The sequence below is a fragment of the Lichenostomus cassidix genome, chromosome 1Aa (assembly GCF_008360975.1).
Source record: "Lichenostomus cassidix isolate B80296 chromosome 1Aa, HeHo_3.0, whole genome shotgun sequence".
Taxonomy (NCBI): domain Eukaryota; kingdom Metazoa; phylum Chordata; class Aves; order Passeriformes; family Meliphagidae; genus Lichenostomus; species Lichenostomus cassidix.
In genome coordinates this window covers 45763584-45781815 of record NC_139480.1, presented here as the reverse complement: position 1 = coordinate 45781815, position 18232 = coordinate 45763584, and the positions used below count along the sequence as shown (strand labels likewise).

Genomic DNA, 18232 nt, shown 5'->3' with positions numbered 1-18232 from the left:
AAGTAAGTCCTACATAGCCAAAAGCCTGAACATCAGAATAGGCCTGTTAGGAATGAAGAGTTTAACAGTACCAGCCTCTGGCCAACAGAAGGTTAATAATCTGGAATCTAGAAGAAGCTTATGAAATAGCACAGTGTACATGTCAAAGTAGAAATCTATGGGGTCCATTTGAAATGTCCCAGCCTGGAATATCCTGCCTTTGGAAATAAGCAAAAAAAGTAGGAATTCTCTGTGTACATGCAAATGTTTGTATAAATAATGTATACATGCACATTTATGTGCATATTTAAGTATATATAACAGGATTAGCAATAAATTACTAAACTGTGAGGTTATTGAGAATAAGGAATTATTCAGTTAGCAAAAATGCATGTTTGAACAGCAATGTTGTGAACTACTAATTACTGACAACAGCCTACTCATTATACAAATGGCTTTTAAGTATAAATGGGAGGTATACACATTTTCAAGTTATTCATAATGTTTTAGGAAAGAAAACAAAAAAAAAAATATAATAGACTGCCTTTAGACTTCTGTGTCTGGCATATCTCCTGCTATCAGTCAAGTTACCTGGCCAGCTGCTCAAGACAGTGAAGGCCGGCTCAGTCATGCCCTGAGGGGCATAAACAAATGGAGACTATCTGTTAAAAGCAACTAATCAAAGAAAAGCTTGGGAACATGGGAGACCAAGCGTAAATAGTCAGGCTTGATCCCAAGGCGCCTGTCTCCACAAGGAGTTCCTGGACCATCTGTATCCTGACTCTCCTGACAGGGTCATTTTTCTGTCTCATGCTACATTCCTCCCTCCAAGTCTTTCCCAGGGCATGTTTCATAATGGATCAACCTGTAATGTCACCCTGAGATGCAAACCTGAACTGTCCCTGATTACGCCTTCTCACTCAAGGAGTTTCCCTCACTCCTTAGACTGCCCAACTGCAGCTAGGGTGACAGCAGCGTGGCAACTTCCAAGACCCTGCTGGTTGCTAGAGATGTGGCAAGTGCCTGCCTCATAGCATCCTTAAAAGATCTGTGTGGTGATAAATCTGAGCATGCTGGTAGATTTATCCACTTACCAGTGGCTACAGGCAGGTTTAGTGCCTGAGAGTCCTCCCTCTGACTTTACGCATCTGCAGTACAGGCACTGACACAGGAGCTCCCTTTGCCATCAGTGAGTATCTCTAAAACTTCCACTGCATCTTAAAATTGGAGTCCCAAGTGGGATAGATTCACAGATTCAGAGAATATTCAGAGTTAGAAGGGACCCAAAAGCATCATCGAGTCCATCTCCTAAATGAATGGCCCATATGGGGATTGAACTCACAACCTTAGTGTTATTAGCACCATATTATTTCCCAAATAATGAACCAACCAAGAGTGACTGGCACCAATGAAGATGCCTAAAGCTGAATGAGAGGCATCCCTCTGTGTGGGGCTGCACACATGTAACCTGGGGGATGTGGATTTGGTGAGTCGTGCCAAGCCTCTTGCTGAGAGGGCAGGCTCATCCAGAGTGCCCTCAAACCTGTGGCACTGAATCCCAGCTACTGGAGCTGAATAAAAGTGGGTTTAAAGGGAATTCAGGGCCATGAAATAAAAGCAGTGCAGTATAGAAGAGGCACGGCATGGAGACTTTGCGTAAAAAACCCCAACAAAACACTAAATACTGAAATAATCTTTCTGGAGAAGAGTTTCTTCCACAGCTCTAGCCCTGGTTGGTTTGCATGAAGGATGGACTAGCAAGAGAGCTAAGCAAGGGACTTGCAATTACTAATTTAATTACAAAACACCTCTATGTCCTTCTGTCTGCACAAACTTCTGCAAACACAGAGGATCATCCATGGTTACTGACTTGAAATTAGTACCTGTGTGTTCATTGAATCATGCAGTAGTTTCGGTTGAAAGGGACTTTAAGGGTCACCTTAAGCCCCCTGCCATGGACAGGGACACCTTTCACTAGACCAGGCTGCTTCAAACACCATGCAACTTGGCCTTGAACACTTCCTGGGATGGAGCATTTACAATTTCTCTGGACATCCACAATTTCTCTGTAGTTCAGAGTTCAGTAGTGGGAGTGTGTGAGAGGGGCACTTTTGCAGAGGGGAGATTTAAAAGGCTCAAAGGGGCACAAGAGAAGGTAGGGGGAAATGCCACTGTGGCTCAGGAAAGCTTTACCCCTCAGTGGGTCAAGCCAGCAGCGAGATCTGAGGGTAAATGCAAGAGACATTTAAACCAGCTTTGAAAACTATCAGCTGAGCTTTGCCTTGCAGGCTGCTGTGATGGAGAAGCAGCCCTTTTGAAGGAGATCACCCACAGGGAGTACACCAGGAAGGTGGACAACTCCAGACAAGACTCTGGAGTTGGGAGAGCTTGCGCAGCCTCGTGGCCTTGACAGCTTCCCTACTAGCTCCTCCTTCCTCTTAGCCTTCCTCACAAGAAAGGGCTTGCTGACCTGAGGCATGGACACACTTCTCTCCTGAGCCCATGGTCACTCCCTGCAGGAACAGCCTGGTGCCCTGCTCTCCCACTTGATGCAGATGTCTGCCTCTGGAAAGCAGGAAACAGGGAACGCCATTGAAATCCCACTCCGGCAGGATATTGATTTTGTAATAATAAGCCCCTTTATCTCCCTCAGCCCCAGGACTAGCTCTTAAGAGCATTAGCAAAGGAATAATCCACGTCATCTACTCAGCATTTTGAGCACAAGCGTGGTTATTGTGTCACGGGGGTTTTGCTGAGCCTGTTCATTCCCTGGCATGCGTGACAAGACTTACTGCTGCAGACCCCGTGCTGAAGGCCTTGCTTTTGCCATGTGCTCAGTCCCCAGCTATTTAGCATCTGGACACATCCAGCAGCAGGGCAGGGCACTGCCCTAGGCTCTTCCCACTGTCCTCCAGCCATTGGCAGTGGATGGAATAGCTCATAATTACCAGCAGGAAAAGGTGCACAGATTCCAGGCTCAGAGTCAGTCCTGTCCGATTATACAGATGTATTCCCAGAGCCCAGGGGGCTGCCTGCCCTCCAGCTCCTGGCTGCCAGAAGATGAAGAGGTTTGCACTCAGGTGCACTCAGGTATGTATGCCCAAGGTGGCTCCTCTACCGTCAGCGTTACACTGGCAACAGCCCAGCCTGCCTCAAAATGTTTTCTTTCACTGCACGAGCAAACAGCAAAATCCCTGCAGTCAGGTGGAGAAAAGTGAAAAAGAAAAAACAAACCCCCCCCCCAAGAAACCAGCAATATTCACTGAGCCAGGGAGAAACATACCTCCTTGGTCTGCTCTCCAGGGGGAGCCAAGGAAAGGTCACTGTTTAAGAAGGATTAACCAGAAAAGTGAAGAAATTAAAGTAGTTTCTGAGAAAGATTATTATGAGTCATGGGAGGTTGAAACCTCCCTCTCAGATTTTTTTCTGAGCAATCAAGTAAATCCCTTGGAGAGAAGCCCAGAAGTATCAGCCCAGCCAAAACCAAAAAAGGACTGCCTGAGAGATAGACAGACAAAGAGAGCAAGATTAAGGCATTCCCAAATCCCAAGTCCCATGGAGGTGACAGGAAACCACTCTGCAAGTGCAAGGAGGGCCAGAGTACTGCTGAACTACCCCAGGTGGGAGCCAGAGCAGGTCCCAGTGCTGGGGAGGAAGGCAAGCAAGGTCCAGCTTCTGCTTGGCCCCACAAATCCCTTCCACTCTGTAGATGCCTTTGTCTGCTTTCCATGTTGGGATGGGATGGGACAAGAGCTTGATCCTGTCTGACATTCTTATTCCTCCTTTATGCACTACAGTAAATCATACTAACATGGTAAGACCACTGTTGGGTTTTAGAAATAGAAACTGCTTACAGATCCAAGGCAACATTTCAAACCCCCCCCTCAGAACCCACTGGGGCAGCCGTAGGCAGCGAAGCACACTGGCTACAGCCAAAGGTCACAGACACAAAAGGAGAGAGGAACAAAAACTGACCTATCTCCCTGCAAAGCTGCATTTGTGCCCAATGCTATTAGTGAATAACAGCCTCTAACCCTCATACCTGCAGTAAGTCCCAGGCTGGCCCAGGACAGGCAAGGATGCAGTGCAGGAGGGGCAAAGGAGACACACAGAGGAGCTCCAGTGGATGCAAGGAGGGAAGAGAGCTACAGCAGCAGATGCTTCAAAAGTCACCCCAAAGCCCTGCTGGTCACACAACTGGTGTACGAGAGGGGCTGCTGGGGAGAGCCTTGGCACAAAGGCATTGCCTGCTCCAAAACATCTTGCTCTCAAGCACTCAGGCAGCATGGGGCATCTTTTCTCTTCATGGGTGTACATAAGTGACCAGGCAGGTCAGGGTAGGTAAGAGCAACACACATTCCAGGAGGCAAGAGCTGGTTGCTTCTACAGCCCCTCCAGCTAGAAAACATCAAAAAACATCAGAGCCTGAAATGACAGGCAGACAGATGCCAAGCAGAGAAAAGGAAAAGGAAAAACAGATTTTTCTGCAGTTCCCATAGTGGCAAAGCTGGTGGAATTGCCGCTATGAAACCCCTTTGATTCCCATGGCTCATATCCCACTCTGCTGTTGACAGAAAATCAGCCCTAGGTTCTGGCAGGAAGGAAGAGATGAGCACAGGAGGGTCTGCAGCTCAAGAGTTTCAGCAGAGAGCTCAAGCATGGGTTTTGGCACGTAGAGGGGGAGAAGGAAGAGGGTTCCTGCTGTGCAGCTCCAGCACCTGGAAATATGGTAACAGCTAGTCCCTGCAGGAGGGGGTTGTAAAGGATGGATCCTAAGGGTTTGCTGTTTCTCACTCCCTTTCCCACACCTATTTTCTTTCTCCTCGGGGCTCTGAAGCCGAGTGGTCAGAGCAGGGCTGGCAGTTCTAGGAGCAGGGACACAGGGCTTGTGCCGAGGCGGAAGAGAGGCAAGCCCCGGGGGAAGAGCGGCTGCTAGCTTTGCTGCTCAAGGCTTAATGCACTAAGAGCCCAGCTGACTCCTGCTCAGCCGCAAAGGGAAATCGCAGGCATTCGGGGCTGCCAGGCACCCGATGGTGCTGTGTTTCCCCAAACCATGACGGGACAAAGGTTCGGGAAATGCATCGTCCTTTGCCTGCTGCCCTGGAGCTGCCTGAGCTTTGCCTGGAGTGATGCTGCTGGGCCCGGGACCGCGTCACTCGGTGCAGGACACGTCAGAAAGGGGCTGCCCAGAGACGCTGCCAACGGGACCGATGTGCAGAGCAACATCTCAGGTACTTAAATAAGCGGTGTCCCGCCTCTCCGTCTGCGGGCTGCCCGGGGCTGCAGGCACACAAGGGGAAGGGCACAGGGACGTGGTGATGAAGGCGTGATGCTTCTCTCGTCGGGCGCAGAGGCACTCCCAGGGCACGCATAGGGGCCACAAGGCTTTTCGTGGTGGCCACAGCAGCTTCTGTGACACGGGAGAGAGATGTGTCACATCAGAAGCAGTCAGGAGGGACAGGGAGGAAGCTCAACAGTTGGTGTTTTCCTCTGAGAGTAAAGTCCTCCATGTTAAAATCTATGCACATCATGATTGACCAGCCGTCTGCTCAGGGTATGGGTGCACTGAACACATCCCTATCCCTAGGGGCTGAGCTGGGACCCTTGGGAAGAAATGGAGATTTGTTTTTGAAAGCACAAATAATCTCCAACTGCTGAGGGTGATTATTTTTCTTTAATCCACTTTCCAGGATAAAGCACATGCCATTCCCCAGCGAGTGGGACACAGTCTCAGGGCTGCTGTGGGGTAACCACCCACCCAGGGCTGGAGCAGCTCAGAGAACCTATGTCATACTCCAAATCATGGTGACTGCTGGAGAAGGTCCTAGGAACCAGAGCTGGACTATGTAATCATACAAGAGATCCAGTCCAGGCATTCAGTAGCTTCCCTGTCACCACTAAATTAACTCATATAGACACCTGCACTACCTGTCACTACCTGTTAACAGCATTGCTGAAGCTAGAGAAAGTCTGATCTTACTCATCCTGATTTGTTTTTTATTAGCCCCCCTGGAGTAGAAGCCTACACCATCTCAGTAAAAGCAGAGGGAAACCAAACCTCTCTTATACATTAGGCTTTACTGTTCCACTTGGAATTTCCCACAAAAGTTCCCCGTAACCTAGATAAAGCACATTTCTGCCTGCAGGTTTTAAGCTTGATTAAATTAGAGTTGATCAGAGCATTTTCCTTTAATTTAGGATATTGGTGCCCATGATACCTGTTATCAGATCTTCCTGGCCTTGTGGTAGAATATCAGGGCGGGGAGGAGGTTTGGCAGCACACAGTCAGACTGGCATTTTTTTTGGAGCCTACCTCACTTTGGCTCTCCCTAGGTACTAGTGCAATGCAGAGGAGATGATCTAAGCAGGATAACTAAGTAGTTCTGAACAACCATGGGTTACAATCTAGTTAAAAAATTAAAGGATGGGATGAAAAAAGCATCTCTCTCTAGCAGATAGTAATATTTCTTTGAGTTCCAACCAACAATACTCTCCCAGAATACTATGGTATTAAAAAACACCCTCTTCCTTTCCCTCCTAAAAATTGGTCTCTGCATACTGTCCCCAGGCTGTACCTTTCCAGGTCCACTTCTGCTGTTCAGTAGCTGCTCACATTGGAAGCCTGCAACTGAAAAACTTATTTTCCAGATAAAGCTGCTAGACCTTCAAATGTATTTCCTTTGGACTATGCAAAGAACCCACAAAAAATCCCAGAGACTTGCAGGTCCCGCAGGAATGACACAGGGGCCAGGCAGCCCTTTCAAAAGCATCACTGTCGGGGCGGAGCTTTGTCACCACCTACACTTAACATCTTCTTTTCTCCCCCAGTGCCATGCACAGCTCTTCCCCCACCACGCTATGGATACTACTATGTGGACAGAGGCTCAGGCGTCTCCTTGGGCTCGGTGCTCGTGTACTGGTGCCAGGAGGGGTACCAGCTGGTGGGCAGCGAGAGGCTCGCCTGCCTCCGCCAGGAGAGCACTTCGTCCTGGAGCCACCCGCCACCCCACTGCCAGGGTAAGGAGGCCTCGGGGGGACACAGCCCCTTAACTCGGGTGGGGAGGTGCCACAGGCCCTCCCACGGGGACTTCCTCACTCTGACCAAGCCAGCGAGGGCAGGAGGAGGTGGGGACACCCGGCCACCGCGAATGGGGACAGCGAAGGTCCAGCTTGACCCAGTCAGCTGTGCCCAGCATCACTGGTGAAATGCCTGCTCCAGCAGGGGCACTGCAGCAGCGTTTCAGCAGCTGCAGAAGGCAGCGGGTGCCTTCAGGGGGTGAATTCACCTGGCATCAGCTCAGCAGATAACCAGACTTTCCCTCATTCCCAGTGACTGCTGCACAAATCATCAGGCTGGGTCAAAAGCTGGTACACTCGACACCCGGTGCCAGGCACGGGGAGGCCAGGGCACTGCCAAAAGCCTTCACAACAGGAGGAAAACTGAACTTTGCCATAACCCAGTACATGCTGAGCCTGTGCCAGTTGCAAGTGGCCCTCCTTAATATTTTGAAACATTTTTCTTTCTCTCCCTTTTTAGCTACTTTCATTTTCCCTTTTAATTTTTTCTTTTTTTACATGTTTTAACTTTTTCCCCTTTTTAACTTTTTATCCTTTTTAACTTTTCTCCCGTTTCCAAGTTGTTTCCCTTTTAAACTTTTCCCCCTTTTTTACTTCATTACATTTTAATTTTTTTTCTATTTTTTTCCTGTTCTATTTTTCCCTTTTATTTTTGGGGGCTCAATTTCTACTACCCTTATGCTTTATGCAAGACACATCAAATGCTTTATATTTTCATCCCCGCGTGATTATTTTATGTGAATTACCTGAAGAAAATATGACGTGGGGTCATATAATATAGGGTTTTTTCGCGTTAACTTTCTGGTGTATTAAGCCGGCGTTGCATCCCCCACGTTCCCCATTAGCTTTGATAATGGTTATGAATAAATACTGTCTGCAGCATCACTTTGGGGTTACCTGCGAGGGGGACGGCGGCCGGGGGGAAAGGGGTGTCCCCTTGCCGCTCACCGCGCCGCCCTTGCCCGCAGCCGCCCCGCAGCCCTCGGGCACAGGGTCCCGCGTTGCGATGGCCGCCTCGCTGCTGAGCGGAGCTGTCATCCTGGCACTGTCCGTCTCCTTCGCCGTGTGCTGCTGGCGGGACAGGGCGAGGAAGAGCCGCGGGGGGTGAGTATGGAGGCGGTGCGGGAGCGGTGGGATGGGTTTGGCAGGAGCGGGGAGCAGCTGCGGGAGCCGAAGGAGCGTCGCTGCTGCCACCTGCTGAGACGCGCGCATTGCGCCCGCTCGGGACACTGGTGAGCCACCTGCGGCCTTTCACAGCCCTCCTGCTCACACAGCTGAAACCACCAAGTATAAAAGATATTAAACTGCTGCTCCAAAGCCAAGGTATGTTTGACTTTGGAAGGGGTTTCTGGCAGTGGGGCTGCTGCTGCTGATTGCAGAGGGGGTTCCTGTTACATGCCTGAGGAATGGGATGCCATACGGAGGGACCTGGATAAGCTCAAGAAGTGAGATGATGGAAAGTTCATGAAGTTTAACAAACCAAGTGCAAGGTGCTGCACCAGGTCAGGGCAATGCCTGGTATCAACACAGGCTGGGGATGAAGGGATCGAGAGCAGCCCTGCTGAGAAGGACTTGGGGGTACTGATGGATGAGAGGCTGGACGTGACCAGCAATGTGTGCTCACAGTCCAGAGAGCCAAACATGTCCTGGGCTGCATCCAAAGCAGTGTGTCCAGCAGGGTGAGGGAGGGGATTCTGCCCCTCTGCTCTGCTCTGGTGAGACCCCACCTGCAGTGCTGCATCAGCTCTGGGGTCCCCAGAGTAAGAAAGATGTGGACCTGTTGGAGTAAGACCCAGGGGAGGCCACAGAGGTGATCAGAGGGCTGGAGCACCTCTCCTCTGAGTAAAGACTGTGAGACTTGGCATTCAGGCTGCAGAAAAGAAGGCTCCAGGAAGATCTTATAGCAGCCTTCCAGTACTCAATGCAGGCCAACAAAAAAGACAGGTACAAGCTTTTTAACAGGGCCTGTTATGATAGGACAAGGGGCAATTGTTTTAAAGTGAAGGAGGATTGACTAAGACTGAATATAAGGAAGATGGTTTTCATAACAAGAGCAGTAAAACACTGGAACAGGTTGCCCAGAGAGGCTGTAGATGCCCCATCCCTGAAAACATTCAAGGTTAAATTGGATGGGGCACTGAGCAACCTGATCTAGCTGAAGGCATCCCTGCTCATTGCAGTGGGGCTATACAACCTTAAAGGTCACTTCGAACCCAAATTATTCTAAGATTCTGTTAGCTTGATGATTTACAAAAAGCTCCCTATTATCAGAGCAAGAAGGGAACACACAATACATGGAGGATGGTTGATAAGAATGTCCCTTTTCTGAGGCTACATTCAGTACAACTGCCTGCACACAGCCCAGGGCAGGGAGGAGAAGGAGGAGCATTGTCCTGTGGAAAGCACTGGGAGAAAAGTCATGGTGGGAAACAGGACTGGACAACAAGAGGTGCCAGGACCACACTCACAGAGCATCATCTCTGCAGCAGCATGGCCCAGTTTTCCTGGTGTACAGTCCAGAAGGACCTCTTCTGTATCCTGGGCAAGGTATTACAGTAACAGGGACCATGCAGCCTAGGAATGCACCTTTAACCAAGAGTCTAACTCATCGTCAGAAGTGCACAAGGACAAGGAGTTAAAAAACATAAACCCTGCAAGAAAGGGAGAGAACCTCAGTCTTTCAGCAGGCACCAGCCATACTTCTCCCCCACTGCTCTTCCCTGGGTGGGCCTCATCAGCAACCCTTTTCTGCAGGGCTGAAACAACTTCAGTGCTTTCCTCTGGGAGTGGAGGAAGGGGGTAAATATCTTTGGGTGACAGCATTGCCTCAGGATACAAACGTGCCAGATCTTTCCAGGGGTGTGAGTAAACAAAAGCCAGACCACAAAGCACAGAGAAATCCTCTCCATGGGCATCTCTCTCTCACCACTCTGCAGGCAGCAGCCTAGAAGGAAAGCCAGAGGACGGAAACGTGACTCCTCCACTCCCGAGAGCGGCAGGAATGCTTTTGGGAGACTGAAACACTACCACCGGCGCGATTACCACCTCTCAGCCCTCTCCAGCTCTGTGTTCCCAGGGGCATTCGCAGGCTGCAATAACCTGGCTTTCCAAAGGTACCACTCAGCACTTGTCCCTGCTGCTGCCACTGTCCCCCAGGCTCCTCACACAGGGGGAAGAGCTGCTCCCAGAGCTCCCTGCTGGGGGCAGGAGCTGCCAGCTGTAAAAAAGCTCCCATCGCTTGGGCAGTCCGGTGCGTCACCCTCATATCTGCTCCCCATGTAGCACCTCACAGCAGTGAAACCATTCCACCTGCTCTTTTTCAAGGGGCAGGCGAGCCAGAGGCCCAGTGCTCCCTTTGCCCCTCCTCAGCACGGTGTGGCTGGGCTGTGGCACACCATGCTCCCCTCAGCACGGTGTGGCTGGGCTGTGGCACACCATGCTCCCCTCAGCACGGTGTGGGTGGCCGCAGCCCCCTCACCATGGCCTGTCCCGCTTGCCTTGCCAGCAGCCCTGACCAGCAGCTGAAGCCGCCCTTGGGACGGTGGCCCCCCGAGGCCCACCCTGCCCTGCCCCAGCTGGTGCTGCCGCCCGGCCCAGGCTCTGCCAGCAGCCTGCCAGCCCAGCTGCCCCGCAACGTGCTGCTGCCAGCCCACCTGCACAGGGACCTGCTGCCCCTCTACTACAGGAGCGTGGAGGAACACAAGGTCTTCAATGACTTCAGCAAGCCGGTTTGAAAATTTAAGCTGCCGTTCAACTTTTCTTCCTTTTTTTCCTCTTGTAACACTGTCAACTCCTTGAGCTCAGGAAAGAACTTTGGAAGAGTCAATTACTGCACCTGGGTTTTCGAATGGAGAAAATCTGACACTTCATGTTGATAGACATTTTTTTTATATTTCCCTTTTATTTCCCTCCCCTGTCCGGCAGTGTCCATTTCAAACAGGAGTTTCTGGGTTATAAACTTCTTAATTGATCATTTTTGCGTGATGCATAAAGCTAAGTCTGAGCAGCTCCAGCTTAACCTAAAGTCTATGTGCAAACTTTCAGGTTTTGAACATGAGCCTGATTTTCTGTTTTGGGCTCTTTTAAAGGCTGAAAGTGAAAACAGACACTTACCAGGAACAAAGAATGAGATTAGGTATCTAGAAGCATTTACAATTAATTGCACTTGTATAGATGGAGACTTAAAGGGTTTTTTTGTTGGCATTCAGAACTCACCATATACTCCCATTTCTATACAATCTTAGACTTGGAAGATGCATTGACAGAGCTAGCCAGTCAAGGGGAAAAACATGAATTTCTCTTTAATGCAAAGAACCTAGCACATTTGAAAACAAACCAACCAATCAACACCACCCAAAAAAAAACCCAACCCAAAACCCAACAAACCTTTCAGGGGTCTTTCATCCCTTCTCTCGAGCATTAGAAACTCAAATCAAATATATCAGGACCCATAGCAGGACTCAAAATGCTAACCTAAGTGCCATCGATTGCATTTGGAAAACAACGACCCCTTATTTCTGTGCAGCATTCCCTGTGTGGAAGCCCAGGAGCATGTTGCAGGCAGCATATGCAGAGCCTGGCCAGGCAGCTTCAGGACACCTCAGCCCCTGTTTGCACCCTAGGCTGTCCTATGCCTCTGCAGCACACTCAAGGCACTGTGGGCATGCAGGGCTTGTTGAGCAATGTGGCATTCACGTTTGCACAGAGATGCTGTTTGTATCTCAGGAGGCTCTGTGGTGTGAGTCAGAGGAGGTGCTGGCAGCCCTGAGAACTGTTGCATGTGTGGGGCTGGGAATAAAAACAAGCACCCCCACTATGCTCTGTTTGCTCAAGGATCCAAACTGTGATACTCAAACAATCCTGCTACAAAGGCTGGGAGTTTTTGTCTGCTGACTTCCTTTCTGTCAAAGCTTGCATCACATTTCAAGGAAAGAAGCCTTAAAAAGATGCAAGGCAGCACTTTCTTGTGGTAAGGCTAAGGCTTAATGCTAGATGTTGATGCCACTGCCACTTTTCCCTGGAGTGAGGGCTAGGGACACTGTTTTTTCTATTTCTAATAATAATAAAGGAATCTATCTCAATTTCATCTCCTGTATCATCCTTTCACATGACCAAGCTATGGAAATTCTGCTTTGGGGGCTGGCTTTATAAAGGGGAGGAAGCAGGTGGTAAAACTTTCACAGATCCCTGGAAAACGGTGATGCTGACAGTGGCCATTTAGCAGCAACTGCACAAGAAGAAAAAAAAAAACTTTCATTCTCTTAAGGCATCAATCGCCTTAGAAAGGACAGGAAAACAAGACCTGCTCTGCACTTCCCTTCAGCTCACATCCTAACTTTACCTTTCCCCCCTCTTTTTCCAGCCAAGTTTAACACACAGGGAGGGAATCCTGCTTCAAGGCAGGCTGTTGTTCAGTCCTTCCCAGCTCCTCACAAGACTGCCCAGACTTCTCATGGAAAAGCCATGAGTTTGGACACAGTTCTGTAAGTGTTCTGGGCTCTCATGAGTCTATTGGTGCTGTACCCACGGACTGTTTTTCCACTTCTGTCACACTGAAATGGGGTTCAAGGCTCGGAATTCAGCCCAGGATCTGCCCTGGGAACAGTGCTCCCTAATTTCTTATTCAGGAGGAGTTGTCTTGTTAAGAGACAAAATCAGGAAAAAAACTAAAGAAAAATTGAATTGGATGGGAATGAGATTTTTCCTATCCATTTCTTTCTCTTTTCTTCTCCCCTGTCATGTTTTAATGACTAAAAAAACCCCTCACTACAATTTTCTCCCACTTCAAAGAGATTTTTGTTCAAAAAATACATTTGGGACTCAGTTTGTTGCTCCTTGGATCTGAGTGAGGCTTTAAAACCAAAAGTGCGATTTTTTTTGCTACATAATATTAGTGATTGACACCTGCTTTCACTACAAACCGAAACGATGCACATTTTGGATATAAAAATCTTTTGCCAAACGTGTCCAGAAAGGTGCTGATTTTGAAGTATCATGACAAAAATTCAGTATCTTCAATAAACTGACACTATAGTTTTTCGTACAGAGAAAACCATCAACTTGAAACAAGCATTTTATACAACTGACATTTAAAAACTTACTTACTTGACAAAATTGAAAAGTTTCCTTGGAGTAAGATATTCCTGACTTTTTTTTTGTGTGTGTGTGTATGCAAAGCTCAGCTTCCAAACAGAACTATTTGATCCCAAAACATTGTCTTAGCCTAATTTCTCCAGTAAGGAAGAGCACACAGCCAGGTCTTCCTCAAAACTCATTTCAAGCAGCAGGAGAACCAATGGAAGAAAGATGGGTTAAGGCCAGGAAGGTCAGCTCTACTGCAAGTTTCCCTATCAACCCCTTAGTCTTTGCCTCAGTTCCTTGGACCAGCGCAGCAAAGAGATGAGTTGAAGTGTGAAGAGCCACACTCAGCTTCAGCTCAGCAAGGCACCATCAGTAAGGCAGTAAGAAGCTCAGTTTGCATTTATTTACCAAACAAGGGGGGAGGAGGAAGGCAACTACATGAGATTTAAGCAATCTGTAAACTGGAAGAAGCAAACCTCTTAGGCTATAATCCCATGCATTCTGGCCATGTTACTCAGTGGTTCCTGTTGGGGCCACCATCCACTGAACCACATATATCACTTTTTTTTTTTTTAATTTAAATTACATACATGCACTGTTGTACAGAGCAATGAAACTGAAGGAAACCATCTGAAGAGGGATGGAAATAGCTGCAAGACCAGCCCTTGCCCATTCTGTCCCAGGCAAACCTCACAAGCAGTAGCTTTCTGCTGAGTGAACAAAGCACCCTTGGTTCTTTTTTTTTAACAGGACTTTGAACTTCTGACTCCACACTGTAAACTTCAGCCTGCATGCTTATCTAGAAAGAGCTAAACAAGTTTTGGTCACAGCTTTAAATTCGCCAGTGAGGGTTGGTGTACCAGCCCCCCATCACTGTTTGCACTGGCAGAAGAGGTCTCAGACGCTCTGCAGATCTGGCCAAGATTAATGCTGGGATCTGTAACATCCAAATGCTAAAGCAATGCAACTCTATATTCAGTGTAAGCTTGGAAGGAGTGGCCACTTTCTGGCAGTACAAGCTTCCTAGAGTAACATTTTAAGCACTGGTGGGAAGAAGAAAGCTGAGCGAGTCCCATTCTCTCTCCACGCACCTCAAACTGACACATTATTTGTCAATTTCTTAATTCTGAGGACTGGAAAAAAGAAATAGCCATCTAGCAAGATTTCAGAGGAAACAACAAAAGTAACTATGTGATGCCTATATCGCACTGAAAGACTCAGCTGTGTTGCAGGAGATGGACCCTCCTGACCATCAGATGTCAGGCAGAGCACTCTCCCATAGATTTTAGATTAAAAAGGACTTTTCTGTACTGTTTTCCTCCACAGAGACACCACCTCTGTTCAAATGACTTCCACACCTAAGTCACTGCATCAGACCAGCCTACACCAGTGCTTTTCATCAGCAAAGCCAGTAACAAATGTGTATAAGCCAGGTCACCCAACTCACCTCAAACCTCCACAATGCAGCAATCTAGAGTCCTGCATCCCCACAAGTCACTCTAGCTCCCTGTACTTGTATGGCAACAACTTTGTATGGCCATTTCCATCTCAAGAGCCTTCATTTTGCCAAACAAACATATCAGCACTATGTCTAGGGCAAAGGCAAACCCCAGAAAAAAGGGAAGATGAAGATCTAACTCATCTACAGTACTCTTGCATGTAGATCCCAGTATGCTAAGTCTGCACCTTTTCTTACACTGCAACTCAAAGCTATGGTGATACTTCACCTTTTTAGTCTTCAGAAGCTTTGTTTATTGTCACAACTATTAAGGGAAGAGAATTCAAGAGCTCCTTCCTATTGTTGCCTGGAATCAAAAGATATAATGTTTTTATAACGTTAATTAATTAGTATATCTAGAAGGTACGTCCAAGAGGAAATCAATTACCCCAGTAACCCACCCTTAGGTCAGCCCTTGGAGTAGGTCCAGGGGCTTCTTTGCCCTATTTCTTGTTATGTCTCTTAAAGTATGGTGGAAAACAAGATGTCCTTGTCATAAATTCTCTTCTTAAGACTAAACAGAATTTCAGGAGTGTGTTAAGAAAGGTTTAGCTTATTATTCTAAAATGTGAGAAAAGGACAGGAAAAGTTATAGAAACCATAAAACTATATATTAAAAACCTACAAAGCTACAATATATGAAAAAGCTAAGAACCTTCAGGCATGACTATCAGTGGAACATCCCAAAGTAGGATAAAAGATGCTGAGATTTGGGCACAGAGGAAGGAAGCACAAGCTCTTACAGTTCCTACATCTGCATCCAGCTTGAACAGATGACCACACAGCAGTGAAGTGGAAAGCACTTCCACAGCTGGCCATACAGCCAAACACTGCTGGAGATGTAAAGCAAACAGCACTACAAGCACAGAGTCATGCCAAACACCACTGCCCATTATGTGCTCTGGCCACACTGCAAACTCTTGTCACTGACAGCTGGACTGCAGCAGAGTTCATCCCCTCAAGTAGTTACAAGTACCTACAAGCCCTTCAAGCAGAGCTGGTGAAAACCCCAGTTCCCCAACCCTTCAAGCACTGTGCCACCTCTCAGTTTCCTGACACACCTCAGTTCTGAGCAGTGAGTTTTTATTGCAGCACATCAGTCCCAAGCAATACAACACCTGCCATGCACTGGATTTAGTTGTGCTAGAGACCAACACCAAACCTAAGCTCCTTTCAACTAAAAAAACTTCCACATGTCCTGAGGAGAGGGATGGACAATGAGCACTCAGGCTTCACAGGCTTTTCAAATGTGTATTTCTAAACTCCCTTGCAAGCATTAAGATGGCTACTGATGCATGACCCATTCCCTCCCACCAGGAGAAAAAAAAGGCAGAAATCTCCAGAGCAGCATGACCAGCTCTACCAAACTATAAAAAAACTCCAAAGTAAAAGAAAGCAAACAAAACCACAAAGCCAAATATTTTTTTTCCTTTTTAGGTGCTTTCTTTCTCCCGTTTAATTCTTTTTTATTTTAAGTGTGATTAAAACAGCTCTGTCAAGACACTGCCTTGCCAATGGTACATACCTGCTGACACTTGATTTCCAAGTAGGAAATGAAAGTTATTAAAGGAAAAATAATTCATGCAATGGCTCTTCACCTTAGCCAGAAGGTGACATTTTATTCCTTGCTGTAATCTAGAAAAACATCATTCCCTTGTTAGATATTAAAATGATGGAGGAATGGGGGGGGGGGGGGGGAAGAAAGCCACAGGGCAGGAACCCTTACTAACAGTTCAGCACTGCTGACCCTCAAATTACTACATCTGAATTGTAAGTTTGTTGAAAATGTCAGATAGCTTCTTGTACTAACACATTCACGGCTAACAATTCCTTTTCTTCCCTCAATGCACACTCATACACATTTCTGAGGAGGAGTCTGGCCCATCCTCTTTCTCCAGCTCTATCTTCACCAGACATCATCTACCAAATGCATTGCTAGTCTTGAGTCACCAGCCTTTCAGTCAGGCACTGTTGCTCACTTAATGCATGAAAAGAGCTGCAAGTGTCCATACAATATATGAAACAACAGATTATGCACTGAGACGATCACATGGATGTTCTCCTTTCAATGAAGGCTTCTGTAAAGAATTTCTTGTCACAAGAAAATGCAATCAATTAAAAAAGACGAATAAAACACACAAAACAACACCAAAGACAAAACCCCACCTTTCCCCCCAACCAAAACCAAATAAATCCAAAACTTCAGGAGAAGAAACTAGTTGAGCTCTACACAGTTGAACAGAGTGAAATACCAGGTTGGTTCCCAACTGAGGGGATGCAGGAATCTGCATCAGGCAGTACACAAAACCAGGTTAAAAGTGACAGAAGCTGCACCCACACATCAGTCTGAACACTGATACACTTTACTGTTGTTAACACCACTGTTACCCACCTAGAAGCCTTTCTTGGCAGTGCTGTAAGGACAAAACGTCATTCTAGTTGCAAACTTTTTTCTGAAAGCTAAGTTTGTTGGTAGGCTGACCACACAAGCTGCTGCATGGCAGCAGGGAGCATCCATCTCCTGAGCAGCTAAAGCCTGGTTTCTAGTGGCAGCAGACCATGGGAACAGGGGTGCCACAGCACCTCCTAAACTGCAACAAAGCAACTAGTAAAAAACTGAATTGCTGTGATACACAGAAAGCAGTCAGAGCTGCTTTGGAAGGCTTGCTAATTTTCAGAATCAGCAAGGGCACCCTTCAAAAACAGAATATTAAAGGGGGAAAAACCATCTAGCAGCTGGGGAAGGAGACAAAAAAACCCAAAGCAAAGATATTTACATCTTCACCAGCAACTCCAGCAGATAGTTCCTGCTGGGCTGCACCCCCAGTTCAGGGGAACCAGCAGGCACCACCACAGATGAGGCCATTCCAGCATGCAGCACTTCTTCCACCACCAGCAGTTACAGGGGATGGCTGGGAGACAAAAACACAGCTTGCTTTTTGGGAGCACTGGCATCAAAGGGTGTGCACATTCTCCCAAGTAACCAGGGCACACAACTCATCTACTGCAATGCTGCCATTTCAGAAACAGTACATACAGGTCTGTAATACAGAGAGTAAATACATGTAGTCACCAAGTGACGTTTTGCATAACAGGATATTTAGAAACACTTTGTGCAGACTCAAGACTTGGCTTCTCTGTCCAGTGATCGATTCAGGAGTTTTTCCCATTCCCTGAAAGGCCAGCTCCTCCCCTGCCCCGTTCCCATTTAAGTGTTCACAGTTCATCAGTGGAAATCCCCTTCCTTGGGGAAATCCCCTTTGCCAGCAGCAAACATTTTCAGAAGGCTGCCAGCCTGAACTATACAGCTCACACTAGTTGAGAAATCCTTCTGCACAGGCATCTTTAGAATTTCAGGCTCTCTGCCACCCTCATAAACAATAATAATCACAAGCTTGCTGGTTTTAAATACATTTGCTTAGAAGTATAAAAGCTTATTGGAGGCCTTCTGTACATTAGGAGCTCTTCATCCCCTGTTGCGCAGTGACAGTATTTTACATCTTTATGCAAGGTTGCTGACTAACACAGGGAGTTGTAACAAATTCTCTGCTGTATTTTCAGGAATATTATTGCATACTATCTGCCCCAAGTGCCATG

At 47.4% G+C, this 18232-nt stretch overlaps 2 protein-coding genes across 4 annotated transcripts in view; one reads left to right on the top strand and one right to left on the bottom strand.

Annotated features, from left to right (window-relative positions):
* The window catches only part of LOC146443600 (solute carrier family 23 member 1-like), a 31388-nt gene extending 23296 nt beyond the window's left edge, over window positions 1-8092 (bottom strand). For 2 of the 3 annotated variants that reach the window (XM_085047390.1, XM_085047400.1), the window contains exon 1: window positions 2450-2676. In XM_085047390.1, the coding sequence (XP_084903516.1) occupies window positions 2450-2458 (9 nt within the window). In that variant the 5' untranslated portion in view covers window positions 2459-2676. Of the gene's footprint in view, window positions 1-2449; window positions 2677-7953 lie in introns of those variants that run through there. The other variant, XM_085047399.1, reaches the window with a different exon arrangement.
* On the top strand, window positions 4951-12407 carry LOC146443599 (uncharacterized). The gene is made up of 4 exons (XM_085047490.1): window positions 4951-5210; window positions 8025-8160; window positions 9993-10169; window positions 10562-12407. Exons 1-4 carry the CDS (start codon window positions 5033-5035, stop codon window positions 10788-10790), a joined length of 720 nt encoding a protein of 239 aa, XP_084903616.1. The 5' UTR covers window positions 4951-5032; the 3' UTR covers window positions 10791-12407.
* The last annotated feature ends 5825 nt before the right edge of the window (window positions 12408-18232 follow it).